This window comes from Gracilinanus agilis, chromosome 4, assembly GCF_016433145.1.
Source record: "Gracilinanus agilis isolate LMUSP501 chromosome 4, AgileGrace, whole genome shotgun sequence".
In the NCBI taxonomy this organism is placed as follows: Eukaryota; Metazoa; Chordata; class Mammalia; order Didelphimorphia; family Didelphidae; genus Gracilinanus; species Gracilinanus agilis.
The window spans coordinates 135883807-135902585 of NC_058133.1; the positions used below are offsets into that span (position 1 = coordinate 135883807).

The 18779-nt window shown below is 39.1% G+C and overlaps 1 protein-coding gene across 5 annotated transcripts in view; it reads right to left on the bottom strand.

The window, feature by feature from the left end:
- Positions 1-17199, bottom strand: part of LIN9 (lin-9 DREAM MuvB core complex component) — an 81504-nt gene extending 64305 nt beyond the window's left edge. For all 5 annotated transcript variants that reach the window (XM_044672139.1, XM_044672137.1, XM_044672136.1 and 2 more), the window contains exon 1: positions 17121-17199. In XM_044672139.1, the coding sequence (XP_044528074.1) occupies positions 17121-17199 (79 nt within the window). The remainder of the gene's footprint in view (positions 1-17120) is intronic.
- Between the last annotated feature and the right edge of the window lie 1580 nt (positions 17200-18779).

Consider the following 18779-nt stretch of genomic DNA (forward strand, 5'->3'; position numbering starts at 1 on the left):
TTTTCCCACTAATGAATACAAAAATTTTTAATGAAATACTAGCAAGGAAAGATCAGGATATAACAATATATATCAATATATCGCAAATTTTTTTAAAAGAATGCCAAATTACCAGAATAAAAAAGCAAAACAGTGACTGTACAGCCAATGAAAGATAAAATTAAAACAGTATCAGAATCTATTTTGTCCAACTATGTACCAATAAAACTGATGATCTAAATAAAATAGGCGAATAATTACAAAAATATAAATTAACTACTATGAACAGACTGGATTTATGCCAGAAATGCAAGGATGACTCGAAATTAGGAAAGCAATAAGCATAATTAGTTATATCAATATCAAAACAATAAAACCATATGATTATATCAATAGATACAGAAAAAAAGCTTTTGACAATCTACAACTCCCATTCTATTAAAAACACTAGAAAATATAGGAATAAATAGAATTTGTCCTAAAATGGCAAGTATTATCTAGAAACAAGAACAAGAATTCCAATAGGGATAAACTAGAAGCCTTTCCAATAAGATCAGGTAGTGAAGCAAGGTTCACCATTATTGCTATTATTATTCAATACTCTGGTAGAAATGTTAGCTCTAGCAATAAAACAAGAAAAAGAAATGAAAGGAATAAGCCTAGATAATGTGGAAACAAATCTTTTACTTTCTGCTAAGTGGTGCAGTAGATAGAGCACCAATCCTGGAGTCCAGGAAGACACAAGTTTAAATCTGACCTCCAACACTAGCTATGTGACCCTGGGCAAGTTGTTTAATCTTTGTTTACCTTAATTTTCTCATCTGTAAAATGAGGATAATAATAGCATCTACCTCCCAAGTTTGTTGTGAAGATCAAATAAGATAACTGTAAAGTGCTAAGCAGAGTGTCTGGGCTACAAAAATGTTAGCTTCTATAATTAGAAAAACCTAGAGAATCAACTAAAAAACTAGCTGAAACAATGAACAACTTTAGAAAACTTTTAAGAGAAACTAAATTCACATAAACCATCAGCATTTCTATATTACCAACAAAACCCAGAAGGAAGAGATTTTTTAAAAAAAGAAATTTCATTTAAAAGTAAATGCTCACTCTTCTGCCTTGGAGCCACAGAAGGTAAGGGTTAAAAAAAAAAAAAAAGTAAATGTTGAAAATATAAAATACTTAAGGTGTCCATGTGCCAAAATACACAGAGGAATTGTATCAATACAACACCAAAACATTCTTCACATAAATATAAATCTAAATAATTGGAGATATATTAATTGCTCGTGGGTTAACTGAACCAATCAAAATACCAAAAGAATTATAGAGCTAAAAAAATAACAAAATTTATCTGGAGAAACAAAAGGTTGAGAATATCATGGGAAAAATGGAGCAGGTCAAAATTTCCTGTAACAATCATCCAAGGGACCAGGTTTCTTCAATTCCAGTCTGGGTGAGATAAGGAGATCAAGTCTCAGGGGAAAAAAAAAACCCTACTTAGTGGAACATAGTTCACAAGACCTAGAAGCACAGCATTTGATAAACAAAAGGTATCATTCAACTTCTGGATTAGATTTACCAACACACAAAAATTGCTGGAAAACAAGAAAGCAGGATGATAGAAATTGGATATAAACTAACATCTCATACTATGTCCCATGACAATACCAAATGGAAATAAGCCCTAGGATATCATAAATATATTGGAGGAACAAAGAAGGTGGTATTTTTCAGAACTAGGGTAGGGAAAGAGTTCTTGACTAAACAAATGATAAGAGAAGATCACTGAATATAAAATGGACAATTTGAAAATTGAAAAGTTTTTGAACAAATAATATCCATACAGTTAAAATTGTGTATGGAGAAAGAAGGAATTGGTATACAAGCTATTTATTAAGGGTCTACTGTGTGCCAGGTACTATACTAAGGGCTTTACATTCAATCTTCACTAACAATTCTGTGAAACAAATGCTAGTATTATCCTCATTTTATAGTTGAGAATATTGAGGCAGATAGAGGTTAAGTAATTTGCTTGGGGTAACACAAGTTAAGGTGTAAGGCCAAATTTGAACTCAACTTCTTGACTCTAGGCCCTGAGCTCCATCTACTATCACACCTAGTTGCCTAGAGAAATAGCTGGGTAAAAAATTTTCATAACAAATTTCTAACAAAAGTGTTGCATCTAAGATAAATAGGAAATTGATTTCATATAGAAAAACAAATTCTCAGAAACAAAACATTCTGGTTAAATAATTTATGAAAAGATATGAAAAGAAATCTATGCTATCAACAATCATTTTTTTAAAATGTTCCAAATCACTAATAAGAGAAATGCAAATTAAAACAACTCTGAGGTTTCAACTTATATTTATCAGAGGGCAACAATAACAACAACAAAAAAATGACAATTGCTGTGGCAGGAATTAATGCACTGCTGGTAGAACTGTAAAGTGGCCTCATCATTCTCAAAAGCAATTTGGAAATATACTCCTTGTTGTTCAGTTGTATCTAACTCTTCATGATCCCATTTAGGATTTTTTTTTTTGGGGGGGGGGGAGGACAAAGATACTAGAGTGGTGATTTGTCCAGGGTCACACACATCTTAAGATGGATTTAAACTCAAGTCTTTTTTATTCTAAGCCATCAATATACTGTCTACTGTGCCACCTAGTTGTTCAAAAAGCTACTAAACTATATGACCCAATGACATAACTTTTATACCTAAAATTGGTCAAAGAAAGAGAAAAAGCACTTTTTTGTTATAGCAAAGAATTGGAAACAAAATAGATGTCCAATAACTAGAGAATGGTCAATGATATCTTAATGTAATAGTATATTATTATGTCATAAAATATCATAAATGAAAAAAAGGGACAGATTCAGAAAAAGCTGGAAGGAATTGTGTGAACTGGTACAGGAGTCAAATGAAGAGAACCAAGAGAACACTTATATAAAGTCTAAAACACTGTAGTAGTATTTTTCCCTAACATTTAAATGAATGTTAGAGTCTTCATGACCCTTAAAACACTGTAAAGGAAAACAATTTCAAAAAAATTAAGAAACGTGATCAATGAAATGAATAACCACATAAGATTCCAGGAGAATGATGATGAATTGTTTCCTATCTTTTGGTAGAGAGGCAATGGAATAATAAAGATGAAGAAAGATATGATTTCAAAACACAGTCAATATATAGATTTGTTGTATGTAACCATATTTATTCAAGGGAAACTTTTTTTAGGGGCGAAGAGGGAAGTTTGAAAGGGGGTAGGATAGAGAAGAAAGAGAAGAAAAAATGTTAATGAATGATTTTTAAAATACAGAGAATATAAGGAAAGTCAGAAGGGCACAAACAGACAAGGCAGTTTTACAACTACCATGTTATGTTAAAAATATACTTTTAAGAAAAAGTAAGCCATACACACAGTAGTCTCATGATTTCATATGTATTCTTCTTTATGTTGTTCTTTGTATATAGAAATGTTTGCTTTTAAGTAAGAAAAAGGAAAAAAAAATTGGGGGCCGATTTTTCATTCCTTAAACAGAAGCCTTATACATATACTGAATGATTACTTCCTAATTTTCCTAGCTTTTAACCTCCTCCAAAAATTAACCTAATTTATTTTGTATGTAGTTTTTTTCCCTAATAGATTATCAATAGATATTTATTAAACGTCTCCTATATGAAAGACATTGTGCTAAGTGCTAGGAATACAAAGAGATTTTTTAAAAGTCCCTACTCTCAAGGAACTCAGTCTAAGGAGGGAGACAACATGAAAACTCCTGTACAATCAAGCTATGAACAAGATAAATTTAAAATAATCAATAGAGGAAGAGTTCTACAATTAAGAGAAACCAGGAAAGGCTTCCTGTTTAGAAGTCAGATTTTAGCTGGGACTTGAAGGAAGCCAGGAGGCAGAAATTCCATAGGGGACAGAGAATGAAAATTCAGGGAGTTCAGGGATGTAGCATCTTGTCTGAGGAACAGTAAGCAGTCCAATGTCATTGAATCAGAGTAAACTTATTAAAGGCAAAGATTGTTTTATTTTTCTTTGTAATCCCAAAAGCTAGTACAATGCCTGGCATATGGAAAATAAGCACTAAATAAAAGCTTTTTGATTAACTGAAGCAGAGAGTTGGGGCATGCTTGGCATGGCAAGCATAGAAATATAACTGCATATATATACTACTACTTTAAGTTCTGCAGAGAGCTTAAAAGTTATCTTATTTGATCCTCATAACAACCTTGTGACAATAGGTACTACAGGTATGATTATTCTAACTTATTATATGTAGGAAGGGCTCTTGAGATTAAGTGACTTCCTCGTGGGAAGCCACTTAACTTCTCAGTGCTCTAGGCAATTAAGTCTACAAGTTACAGAGAAGGTATCCACCTACATTTGTGGATTCATCCACTAATGAAATCACAGCTCCAGCCTCCTGTCCCTATTATAAAGATGAAGAGATTGAGGCCGAGATAGGTTAAGAGAATAATCCAGGATCATATAGCTAATAAGTATGAGAGGTATTTGAACTCAGGTCTTCTTGACTTCTAAATCCAGTGCTCCTTCCATTCTATTGCCTAACTGCTTATAATAGATGCTTTTCAAATTTTCAGATGACCCAAAGTTGGGCAGATAGCCAACATGTTAGATGATAGTCAAGTCATAATTCAAAAGACTTTAGAATAGGCCAAAATAGAAGTAGGACAATTTACTAATTAGGTTTTGAACTGGAAAGGACCTTAAAGGTCAAATGCTTCATTTTAGAGTTAAGGAAATTGAGATCAAGGATGATTTAAATTACTTGCCTATATTCACAGATACACAAAAATGGCAGAGTAAATGGCAAAACTGGGGTCTGAACCCAAATTCCTTGACTCTGAAGACAAGATGTACAAGAAGACTCCAATGTACCATGCTGCTGATTTATTAAATAAAACTGACTAGGGGCCAATATAAACCTGCACAATTCAATTCAATTCAATTAACACTTATGTGTCAAGACAAGAGGTAGAGTTATAAGTATTATAGTCTACAGGGTGTGGGCCTTGGAGCCAGGAAGTCAGTCAATAAATATTTATTAAACACTTATTCTGTGCCAGGAACTGTACACAGAAAGAAGCAAAAGACAATCCCTGACCTCAATGAGCTCACAATCTAATGAAACAATAAGCAACAAATATATATATATATATGATAAGCAGGAAATAATTAACAGAGCGAAGGTACCAGAATTAAGATGAGTTGGTTGAGAAAGGCTTCCTATAGCAGATGAGACTTAAACTGAGACCTGAAGAAGTCAAGAAGCAGAGATGAGGAAGGAGAGCATTCCAAGGACTATGGTCAGCTAGGGAAAATGTTCAGAATAAGGTGATAGAATTTCTTGTTTGTGAACTGGCAAGGAGGCCAGTATTATTGGATTGAAGAGTATATGGTAAGGAATAAGGCATAAGAAGACTACAAAAATAGTGTGGTTGGAGGATTGGTTATGAAGGGCTTTGCACTTCAAAAGATTTTGTACTTAATCCTGGAGGTGACAGGAAGCCAGTGGAGTTTATTGAGTAGGCTAAACTCTTTAAGAAGCCATTATATTTATTCTTTAGGAAAATTATTTTGGTGGCTAAAGAGAGGATGAACTGCAGTAGAGAGAGAATTGAGATCGGCTGACCTATCAGGAGAGTACTGCAAAAGACTAAGCATGAGGTGATAAAAGCCTGGACCAGGGTGGTGACAGTATGAGAGGAGAAAAGGGAGCATGTTGAATGTCACAAAGGTGAAACTGACAGGCCTTGGAACCGATTAGAGGGATGAAGAATAGAGGATAACACCTAGCTTTTGATTCTGCGGAAACAGGAAGATGGTGTTAGTTTTAACAGGGATAGAGTAGTTTGGAGTGGGAGACGGGTTAGGAGGAAAGAAAATAAATTAAGTTTTGGATATCTTGAGTTTAAGGTTACCACATGGAATGGTTCTCTAGGAGGGGAAGGGGGACAAATCCTTGGAATATAGGGATGTAAGAAGCAGAAAATAACAATAAAAACTTGTTTAAAAATGTCTACTGGGCATCTATTTTTAAGATACCTGAAAGATCTGAAAGACAGTTGGAGAAGTCAACACAGAGATATAGGACAGGGAGAGTTGAGAATCATCAGACTGAAGATGATAATTAATCCATGGGAACTAATAAGATTGTAAAGCAGTAAAGGGAAAAGAGAAGGTCCAGGATAGAACCCCGTAGGACTCTATGGTTAGAGATTGTGATTTAGCTGATCTAGCAAAGTAGAATGAGGAGAACCATTAAATAGGTAGGAGGAAAACTAGAAACGATGTCCCAAAATCCTAGAGAGAAAAGTGAGTTGGTTGGTTGATTGTTGTCCTTTGTTCACAAGGGAGACCAAAATGACTTTACTAAGTCTCTTCACCTCTCTCAACTTTGGTTGCTTCATCAGTATATTCTGAGAGTCCCTAATCAAAGTCTTCAAGGTTATAAGTTAGACAAGAGTTGCTGATATGCACTGGTAGAGGAGTTTTCTATTTAATTTAAAAAGCATTTATTAAGTAGCTAGTAAGTCTCAGCTAAAGAATCCCTTTTGTCAAGAAGTCTTTTCTTAATTTTGTGCCTTATAAGATTATCCCATATTTACCCTATATCTATCTTGTTTGTACATAGTTGTTTAAATGTTATTTTCCTCTTCAGACTGTGAGCTCTTTTGAGAGTAGTATTTTTTGCCTGTCTTTGTATCCACAGTGCTTAGCACAATGCCTGACACATAGTAGGCATTTAATAAATGCTTATTGACTGACGACAGATACTATGCTACAGGCTGAGGATACAAAGATAACAATTAAAACAGTTCTTGCCCTCAAGAAGTATAGATTCTGAGGACAGGAAGAACAATCTGTACACAAGGACACAAAAAAATAAATACAAAGTAATTTTGGGAAGGAGAGACATACAAATTGAAGCATTAACAATTGTGGAGAGGGATCAAGAAAAGCCTTCTGTAAAAGGCCATACTTGTGTCAAGCCTTGAATTCTAAGAGAAGCTAAGGAGGATGAATATGCCAGGAAAAGAAGAAAGTCTGCTTGAAGCAGAAAAGTGATTGTAGAGAGGACAGCAAATAGGCCAGTTTTGTTTGGACTACAGAATGTATGAGGACAAATAATATAAAGTAAATCTGAAATATAGAGTTAGAATGGGAGGAAAAGACCTCAGAGGTCATCTAGTCTAATACCCTCCTCATTTTAAAGAGGAGGAAACTGAAGTCCAATTAAATCGTTCAACCAAGGTCACACAGGAAGTAAGTAGCAGAGCTGAGAGTAAACCCTAGTCCCGACTCTAAATCTAGCTCTACAATGTATGAAGTCATTTTGAAAAGCTTTAATTGCCAAAGATCTATCTTATCCAAAAAAAAAAACCAAAAAAACTAAACTGGGAGCTACCAGAATTTCTTAAAGCACATATTTGCCATCCACTTGCTCAAGAATATCAATTTGGCTTGGAGAAAAAGACTGAAGGTAAGAAGACCAATTAGGAGGCTACTACAGTAGATTAGATCAGAGATCAAAAGGGTGAGTAGAGAGAAAAGGATGCGTAGAAGTAAAATCAATGATATTTAGTCACTGATTACATATAGAAGGGGGGGAAGAGTACAAGATGACCTCAAGGTTGAAAACCTGGATGACTAGAAAGATATTGATACCCTTAGAAGAAATAGGGAAATTGGAAAGAAAGATGGGCTTTGTGGGAAAGATAATGAATTGTGCTCTGGCTGTGTAGAATTTGAGATGTCTATAGGACATCCAGGTGGAAATATCTGGCAGAAAATGATGATGTTAGACCAGGGGTCGGCAACCCTTTTGACCGTGAGAGCCATAAACGCCACATTTTTAAAAATGTAATTTCATGAGAGCCGTACAGTGCTCACAGTGCGCTCCTGTAACAGTGCCTGAAAAAAAATTGACTTTATGGCTCCTGCAGAAAGAGCCAGATATGGCTTGAGAGCCATATGTTGCCAACCCCTGTGTTAGACTGAAGACCAAGAGAGACCAACATGTTTATTTGCGAATTATCTGCAGAGATGAAAATTGAACCCATGGAAACTAGGGGGTGGGAGGTGGCGGGAGGCAGAGGAAAGGGGAGAGGGAGAATATAAAGGAGGAGAGACGGAGAGACAGAGAGTGAAAGAAAGAGGCCTTGGACAGGCCTTTAGGATCATGGATGATCAAAGACAAAGTGGCCAAGCAGGTAGGAGAACAATAATTGAACAGTATCTGAAACCCCAAGAAAGAAAGAACACTCAGGAAAGGTAGTCAACACTGAAAAGAGTTGCAGAGAAGTCAAGAAAGATGGAAAAAAAAGGACAGGCTTCTTGGAATCCCCTCTATTAACATAAAATTGTAGTTCTGTTGTTTTTCATCCTTCATTTTCAAAGAGTACCAATGACATCATGGGGTGATGTCTTGACTTGCTTGTCATTCTGTACTAATGTGAAAGGCACTGTGCTTGGGATTGAAGATAAAAAAGAAAAATTAAACAGTCATGCTCACAAAGAACTTACATTCTACTATGAGCCAGATACAGGCTCACAAACAAAATAACATTAAGGAGAAGAGATCACTAACAGCTGTGGAAGTCAAAAAAGGCAGGCGTACAAGACTAGGAGGATACAGAGGAGTCAAGAAGCATTTATTAAATACATATTATGTGTGCTAAGCACTATGCTAAGACCTGATGTTAAAAAGAAAGGCAAAAACAATCCTTACCTTCAAGTACCTCACAATTTAATGGAGAAAACAATGTGTAGATAAAATACAAAACAAAATATATACAAGATAAATTGGAGATGATTACAGAGAAGGCACTAGGGACTGGCAGGCTTCTTGCAGAAGGTAGGATTTTAAATAAGATTTGGAGAAAGTTAGGAGCCAGAGATGAAGAGGGAGATCATTTTAGGCATAGGGGAAAGCCAGTAAAAATTCAGATTTGGGAGATGGGAATTTCTTGAACAAGATCAGTGTCACTGAATTGTACAATACATGGAGGGTAATAAGGTGTAAGAAGATTAGAAAGGCACCAGGTTATGAAGAGTTTTAAAAGCAAAATAGAGGGGGCAGCTGGGTAGCTCAGTGGATTGAGAGTCAGGCCTAGAGACGGGAGGTCCTAGGTTCAAATCAAGCCTCCTTCCCAGCTGTGTGACCCTGGGCAAGTCACTTGACCCCCATTGCCTACCTTTACCACTCTTCCACCTAGAAGCCAATGCACAGAAGTTAAGGGTTTAAAAAAAATAAAAAAGCAAAACAGAATTTTCTATATGATTCTGAAGGTGATAGTCCCTGAAGTTTATGGAGTAAGGGAAAGACATGGTCATACTTGACTTTAGGAAGATTAGCTTGACAGCTGAGAGGAAGATGGGCTAGAGTGGGGAGAGACTTGAGGCAGGGAGGTCAACCAGCAGTCTATTTCAGTAGTTCAAGGGTCAAGTAATGAAGGCCTGCATCAGAATAGTTTCAGGGTCAGGAGAGAAGTGGGAATACTCCTGAGAGATGTGACAAAGGTAGAATTGGTAGGTCTTCACAACTGATTGGCTATGGAGAATGGGAGAAGAAGAAGCAGAAGAAGACACCTCTGTGGCAAGTCTGGGCAACTGGGAGGTTGTACCCTTAATAGTAATAGGTAAGTTAGGAAGAAGGGAGCGGAAAAGATAACTGAGTTCAGTTTTCGACATGCAATGAGTTTAAGATATATAAGGGACTTCTGGTTTGAGATGCCCATTAGGCAGATAGAGATGTGAATTGAATAGGGGTCAGGAGAGAAGTTAGGGCTGGACAAACAGCCTGAGGAACATTTGCATAGAAAAGATATTTGAATCCATGGAAGCTGATCAAGTGAAATAGTATTGAGAAAGAAGAGGGCCCAGGTTAGAACCAGAGAGAGAGAAAGAAAATGCTTTAGTTAGTTCCTTGTCAGGAAAGGCTGGAGTGGGGTTAATGGATGAAGATCCAACAAATAAGACTAAAAAGGAAAAGTTAGATGGGTAGGAGAACCAGGAAAACAGAGAAGAAAGTGATCAATACTGTCAAACGTTTCCGAGAAGTTAAGAGGGATGAGGATTGAGAAAAAAACATGCATTGGTAACTTTGGAAAGGGCAGTACCAGTTGGATGATAAAGTCAGAAGCCAGATTACAGAGATAAGAAAATGAGAGGAAAGGAAATGAAGGCATCAACTGTAGATGACCTTCTCAGGAGTTTGGCCATGAAAATAAGAATAGTATAGAATGATAACTATCAGCGATGGACAAAGATCGAGTTGAACTAACTTTTTGAGGATGGAGCATGCATAAGAATATTGGTGGGCAGCATGGAAGCAGCCAGAGGACAGAAATGAAGATTAATAAAAGAGTAGAAATGATAGAAAAATCAATTTCTTGAAGATGGGATAAAATTGGATCATCTGGGTAGAGAGGCATATCCTTGCCTATAAGAGACCTTAATCTCTTCATATGACACTGAGATGAAGAATATAGTACTAGAAGGCACCTGAGTCATATTAGATGAGATGGGGAGATGACAGAGCTCTCCCCAAATGGCATCAAGTTCTTTACTGTAATATGAGGCTGAAAAAGTTTGAATAAAAGTTGCTGAGTTGAATGGGTTAGTGAATCTTTTAGGGATGTTTAAATGATTACTTTGCTGCAACAAGGACTCAGTTGAGATTATGTAACATAAACTTGTAGCCACCCCATTCTGTACTTTCATGATTTTCTCCAGTTTTGTTCAGCAGTAAATGAAACTAGGAGGGTAGGAGTAATCTTAAGGCTAAAATTTAGCAGGTGAAGTATGGCAATAAGACAGCAATGGCAAACCTTTTAGGGATGAAGTGCCGGGCTCTGCCCTCACCCCAACCCCCAGACCAAGTGCTGTGGTGGTGGTGGTGGTGGTGGGTGACAGGAGGGGGGGGGGGGCACATGCTGGGTATACCCTGCACCTTCCTTATCCCTTTACACAAGGGAGGGAGAAAGTGCTCCCATTGGGCTGCTGGACAGAGGAATGAAGTAAGGAATGTCCTTAGCAAGTGTAGAGAGGAGAGGGGGGCCTGAGAGTTCCACTCCCCCCAAGCTCTGATGCCTGTGAGCCACCCACCTTACTCCCTGTGTACTCCCATTGGGCTGCTGAGCAGGGGAAGGGTGATGTAAAAAAATGTCATCTGGTTAAGTGGAGAGGGGGAAGGGAGCAGCTTTGGCCAAGTCCCTCTGCCTTTCTAGTAATAAACTCTGGGGGTGGGGAGGGAGGGTGGTCGAGTGCCCAGAGAGCATTCCCCATGCCATCTCTGGCACCCATGCCATAGGTTTGCCAACAATGTAATAGGCTAAGAGGGCAAGGGATTCAAGAGAATTTCATAGTGTAGAGTTGAACTGGTTCATCAAGGGGTCAAAATGGGAAAAAGAGAGTCTAGTCAGAGTAGGGGTCATGCCCTGGGAAAAAACAGTTATGGAAGAACTGGAAGACATAGTGAGGTTACAGTTAACTAGACTTGACTAACAATTAGAGTTGTCCCAAAATTTAATGAGCTGCCTCAGAAAGTAGATTTCTATTCACCAACCTACTAGTAAAGACTAGATGATCACTTATGAGAGATACAAGGATTTTTGTTCAGGTACAGGTCCAGTGATATGAGAGCCTTTGTAATTCAGGCATTAAAGGTAGCTTTCTCATCACTACACTCAAAACCAGGAATAGGTGCTAGATAAGGGAACTCAAAAAAGGGATCTTATGTAAACCTGAGCCTGGAAGTCAGGAATCAGTCTGAGGGGATGATGGGAAACTGAACTGGGAAAAGGGACCTAAGATAAAACTACTAGGAATTAAGCAGTCTCTAAATAGCCAGTTTTAGGATACTGCATTCTCAGGTTATTCCCTCCCAGAGCTGGGCTCCTCTCCCTGTGGTCCTCTCCTTAATGATTTCTCTTTTTTCTTCTTTTATCTCCAAATTTCTTTCCCCTGCCTGCTCTTTCTCTGTCTCCTTTCCTTCCTTCTTTTTTGTCTCTTTCTCTACCAATCTGTGTCTATACCCACAAATCATAGAATGAAGCATGGCTCTGGAATCAGTTAACTGGAGTTTAAAATCTATCTGCTACCTGAATGACCCTTGGCAAATCACTTAACTTGCCTCTGACTCCAAATCTATTGTTCTTTCAATTGTACTGCACTAGGTATTACTTTGTTTTCTCATCTGTAAAATAACTGAGTTGGACTGGATGGTCTCTGAGGTCCTTTCCAACTCTTTCTAGATCTATTATGATGCAATAATAATTTCTGCTCTGGGCTTCTAATGCATCTCTGGACCAAGATATGTGCAATGACATTTAGGTATACATATAAAATTTTAAAATATTTCTGAATGTGGATTGGGCCAATACAGAGTAGAAACTCCCTTAGGCAGACTATAGGAAACTAGCTTCCAATGAGAACAGGATTTCTTGGATGAGCCATCCCCCCCCACCCAGCCCTGATATTTACTAGTTTACCAAGACTCCTTTTGAGTGTTGACTTGGATTCACAAAAAGCCAAAGTCTATTCCTAATAATTTGGATACCTATTATCCTGGGATTTGGGTTTTGTACAGTAATGGGCATTTCTCTATTAAAAGAGAAAAAACAAAATTGATACCTTGCTTTGACTAGCCAGAACAAATTTGGACTAACAAATAACCCTTCCAGAAAAGTATCATTTTTTTAATAGGCAGTGGCCTACCCTGATGAAAGAAGTACATTGGAAAGGCAGAGTAGTGCAATGGAAAGAATAGTAGGTGTGGAGTCAGAGGACTTGCATTCAAAACTCAGTTCTACAACCTTCCTATGCTGTAAACTAGGACAAGTCTTTTCTTTCTTTCTCAATTTTCTTATTTGTGTAATGAGGGGATCTCAGAGGTCCCTTCTAGCTTTATATCTATGACCAGTAGCTGTGTCTTTGAACACATCACAACCTGAGATTCACTTTCAAAATCTATAAAAAGTCAAGATTAGAACTAAAATACTCTTCCAAAGTACCTTCCAGTTATAAAGTGCTAAGATTCCATTTCCCTACAAGAATTTTCTCTTCCAAATGAATTGGTCTACTCAAACTATGCCCTTTCTCTTTTTTTTGTTTATGCTGTTTCTCTGGCCTACAATACCCTGGACTTTCTTCTCCTCATTATATACATCCTTCCAATCCCACCCAGATCCTGCTTCCACTATAAAGTCTTCCTTGACTATTACAGAATATAGAAGTTCATCCCTCTTAAAAGTTTTAACACTTATCACTCATACACTGTCTTGTAGCATGTAATATTGTTATTTAAACTTTTTTATATGTTTATATTTTGTCTCCCTCGGTAATATACATATATTTCTATTATAAACACCTTGAAAACAGGAATCCTGTATTATAATTCTTCATATTCCTCAAAGAACCTGGCACAATGGAATGTACATGGAGCAGCTAGGTGGCTCAGTGGAGACAACCAAGCCTGATTATGGTAGGTCCTATGTTCAAATCTGGCATCAGACACCTTCTAGCTGTGTGACTGTGGGCAAGTAACTTAACCCTAATTTGCCCAGCCCTTACTACTCTTCTGCCTTGGAACCAATATACAATATTGATTCTAAGATTTAAGGTAAGGTTTTAAAAAACAAAACAATGGAATACACACAAAAGATTTTCAATAAATATCTATTAAATGAAAGATGATAGTTAAGTTGGGTCAAGTAGGAATAAGCAGAAAAAAGGGGAGGGAGGAAAGGAAAACAAATCTAAAATGAAGGAACCAGTATAAGCAAATCAGAGAGTAATGAAAATGGTATGATTAAGAGATAGTAGGCCTGGTTAGAGTGTAGGATTCACATGAGAAGAGCAAGAGGTAAATCTGCAAAGAAATGTTTTGGTTTAGGTGTAAGGACTTAACTATTCTACCTTTCTTACTCTTATTAGTCCAATCTTTTCAGTTTCTTTGGTTATTTTCCATCAGAAACATATTTCCATTCCTTTTTAACTGCTGGAATAACCTGTTTCTCCATCTGGCAAATCATATCCTCTGCTTGCCACTTAAGCACACTGTGACCATTTACTAAATGTTTATTATTATTAGTAGTGGTAATATTTACATGATTCTAAAATATATTCTTCCCACAAAAAAATTAGTTTAATGAAGTAATAAGGAAAATTATTCAAAAATATTAATTGATATACATTGACAAGAATTATATAGCATAAGAGAGTATGTGTCTCTTATAACATGCACCAATTCTGGAATTATCACACCAATAAGATTCACTCAAGTATTGAAGTAACTCTTTAACTACATAAATTAGCATTTAGGTCTTAAAGAAATCAGTAACACTCCAAATAGAAATGTAGAATCTCAGGCTTTTACTCAGTTTTTGGTGGTAAATGATTATCTTGAGTAATAAAAGATGGAATTAAAAGTAAGGACTAAATTGATAAACAAAGACTGAGACCAGGGAAGATTCTGGAACTGTACATAATTCATATTTACCTATAAGGCTGAAGTAATCTTAATCTCCGCTGAATCTTTTATACTGACTAAAGAGTATACTTCCGTTAATTTTTTATATAATAAGTAACAATCAACTAAAAGAAGTTTATAAAAAAGCAAACAGACTATGCTCCAAATTGCCTTCAATATGTCATTTATCAGATTAGTCCCTTATATTTTTATGCTCTTATAGATAACCTTCTTTTCAGTTATATTGTAAGCAACTTAAGGTCAAAAGAAGTATAGAAAACGTAATAGCTCAAAATCATAGGATTTTGAGTTAGAAGGAACTTTGGAGGAACTAATCCCCTCATTTCACCCTCTAGGTTCATAAGTCAAAAGAGGTTGGTACTCATAAAAGCAATAATGCCTATAAAGATTTAATTCTCCAATGCTGCACCAAGAAGAAACTATCACACCCTAGAAGGCAGTCAAATTCTACAACTGCTATATTTCACATAGAACTTTTTTTCTCTGTATGAATTTAGTTAGGTAATTCTGATTTTTAATATTTAGTGAATCAAACAACAATCCATAATAAAGCATGTATATATTTGTAAACATATACCTACCTATGCTTTTGACAAATTCTTTTCCAATATATTTTTCTGACTAGAGGTAGATATCAGAAGATCTGGGTTCAAGCCTTAGCTCTACTACTAACTACTTATGTAACCTTTAAGTAAGTCAATTCATCTCTGAGCCTCAGTTTCCTTGCCTGTAAAATGAAAGAAATGGACTAGATTTCTAAGCTGTCCTTCAGCTCTGATAGTCCATGATTTTATGAAGAACCATACTTTATACCTCTTTACATCCTACTTCTAGCAAAGTGCCTTGACATATATTAGGTGTTCAATAGACCTGTATCTATTGAACATATAAGAATGAAGCCAAACATATCAATGAACTTAAACCAAAAGGAAATAGGCCTCATTTTCAGCAGGTATTTATATATCTACATATACTATAGATAACTAATCAATAACTATAGCTCTATAGACTTTCTGGGTTAAAAGAAACACAAAAATAGCAGTGAGAATATAATCTTTAGAGAGCGCAGAGGATAAGCATTCCCTTATTTTAGAACATCTGGATCTCAGTGAAGATCTGGTCACCTAGGGTGATATATTATTGAAACAAGGATCTGAAAAGGTACTTTGACAATGCCATAAGAACTTGTCTGTAGTAATTATAAAACCTGAAAACACTAACACAATTCTTACCATTAACTTTTATTTCACTTTTAGAAGAGAGTAAATTCATAAAACCTGTAGCCTTTTCTATAAGTACAAAAAAACCTAAGGGTCCACCCAAAGAAAAGACATTCAACAGTTTCTTATCCCTCACATCCAATTGCCTTGTGCACTAAGAATTTTTTACTAGTGCCTGAACCTATTCTCTCAATTGTATTGATAGCTTATTGTACACAGTTGTTTGCACGTTGTCTCCTATCACACTGAGCTCCTAGAGAGCAGGGACTCTTGTTTCTTTGTATCTTCAACTCTAAGCAAAGTGCCTGGCACCTTGTGGGCGCTTAATAAATGCTAATAAAAATCCTTTAGAAATTGTAATTGTAACGAACTGAATTGATGACACACATCAATGTCATCAATATATCAATATAGCAACACTGGGCATTTACAAAAGGAATTTATGAATTAAAACATTCTGTATATTTCAATATGTGAATACACTAGGTTTCTCCTGGTAGTTTGTTAGAGCTCCTGAATTAGAAGTACGAATAAATACCATGGATGTGTATACTTCACTAAACACAAGTATGCCTGGGCTTAACACTTAATTGAATGGCTGAGTGAACATGACTGGGGGTACACCTGCATGTAGACAGTGTGTCACGTATGCCTGCTGGCCATATCCATATGTTGACATAGAACTCCAGGAGTCTTCGCAGCAGACTCATGTACACATAGCGGGACGTCTAAGATGGGGATGGGTAAGGGGCTATCTGGACACCTGTGTCACCTGGGGAGAGCAACGAAAGCCACCTGTACACCCAGGGGAAAGGACCAGGGCCCTGACACGGAAATGTTTCCAATGGGGTAGCCACCCCACCCGAGCTGCTGCAGGGGGGGGGGGCGTAGGGAGGAGTCACGAGTGACTGAGGAGGCTAGGGCGGGGGCCAGGATAGTATGTGGGGCCAAGGGGGCCACGGCGGGGGCAGCGCCCACCGGCCTCCCCAGCCCAACCTTGCCCTGGCCCCAGGATTGGCGACTTCCACAACTACGCCTTCAGAGGCTGCCTCCGGGAATGCCGCTCTCCCCTCTAACCTCCCACCCCCGACCCAGGGCCCGGGCCGGGGGAGGGTTTGGGAGGGGGGACAGCCCGGACTCCGGGGCTTTCGGTTTCCGGCCCCTGCGCTCTCACAACAACACAACCCAACACCCAGAGACACCATAACAAAGGCGGCGACGGCAGCGGCGGTAACCTCGGGGTGCGGGGAGGGCGGCAGGTCCGGCAGCCCGCACGCCCGTCAGGCGCGGGGCAGAGCCCCCACCCCCCCGTCCAAGCCCGGGCAGCCCCGAGGCAGCCGGCCGGCGGGGAGGAGGGGGAGGGGGGCGATTGGAGGTGCTACTCACTCTCGTCAGGCAACTGGTCGAGCTCCGCCATCTTGAATGAGCCGCGCCGCTTTTTCAAAGGCTGCCCGCCGCGGTGCATTGTGGGGCGGAGAGAGCCTTTGCGAGGGAGGTTCGAATGCAGGAGCTCACTCTCTCTCCCGCTCGCCCTCTCTCTCCCTCCCTCCCCGGGCTCCCCAGTCTCGCGGCCTGGCCCGCGCGCGGGGACACCCCGGCGCTGCGCAGAGGGCGCGCGAGGGGGCGGGCGCGCGGGGGTTCGCGCCGGCCCCAGGAAGGGGGGAGGGGGCAGGGAAGCTGAACCCGCCGGCCCTCCAGCCCCAGGCCGAGGTGCCCCAGGGTTCCCTTAGCCCAGCCCCAGGCTGCTACTGCAGCTGCTAGCCCTGCTAGGGAATCGAGAGGTAACGGGGCGGGGCGGGGGGTGGGGGGGAAGGGGAGGGCCGGGAAGAAGAGTAGGCAAAGGGGACAGACCTGGCGGTCCTGGGGCCGAGGATGCCCAACTACTAGCACATTTCTGTGCAGGTGGCCTGGTCTGCTTGGGACCTCCCCTATTTAAACCCGTCCGCCCCCCACCCCCCACCCCTCCGCTGGCTGCTGAGCTTGACCCTGTTTACGCCTCAACTTCTTCCTGCTCGCCTCCCCTCCCCCCACGGAATAGGGCCTGGGAGGGAGGAGATGACGGCTCCGGTAACACCCGGATGGCACGGGCTTTGTCGCTGCAAGTCCCTGTGTCTCCGGAATGACAGGTGGCCTGAAACGCTTCCTGCCGCCCGGGAGTGCGTAACTCCCCCTAAAAAAGCGCTCTTAAAGAGCACAAGATCGAGAAAAGGCAATCTGCTTTTGAAACCTGGCTCAGGTCCTTGACTACCTGTGTGACCTGCAGCTGTCATCCTCAGTTTTCTTATCCTTAAAATCAGAGATGTTGACGAGATCGAGATTCTAAACCAGAGGTCTATGAAGTTGATGTTTTTCTTTTTTAATATTTTGATAACTTTAAATATAATTGATTTCCCTTCTCATCGCGTTTATATTACAGAAAGCTAGAAGAGAGCTTCAGAAGTCCCTTTTCTATACTTCTAAGATGAATTATTCCTAGATTATCCATCCTAGTCAGATTAAAATTTGTCCTGAAGGAAAGGAGACTCCCCATATTCTCCCTCTGTAACCCATACCAATGATAACCACTCTGTCCCTGCAGCTAGGTAGTGCAATGGATAGATTGCTAGGCCTGGAATCAGAAACACTCGAGTTCAAATTCTGATTCAGACACTATAGCTGCCTGACTCTAGGCAAGTCACTAAATTCTGTTTGCCTTACTTTCCTCATCTGTAGAATGAACTGGAGAAGGAAATGGCAAACAACTTTAGTTATCTTTGCCAAAGAAAATACCAAATGGTGCCACAACGAATTGGACACAATCTGAAACAATATAATGACAAGAAAAGCATTTTAAACCTTGAGGTTTAAAAACGTTATATCCCCCAGACAACTTGGGGAGGTGGATGCTATTATCCCAATTTTACAGATAATTGAGAGACTTGCCCAGGCTAGATTATAAATTCTGGTCTTCCTGACCCCTTGGTCCTACATTCTATCCACTGAGCCTCCTAGCTACCTACAGTTTTATCTCAATTTTTTCTTGTTGTAGGTATGGAAAGGTGGAAT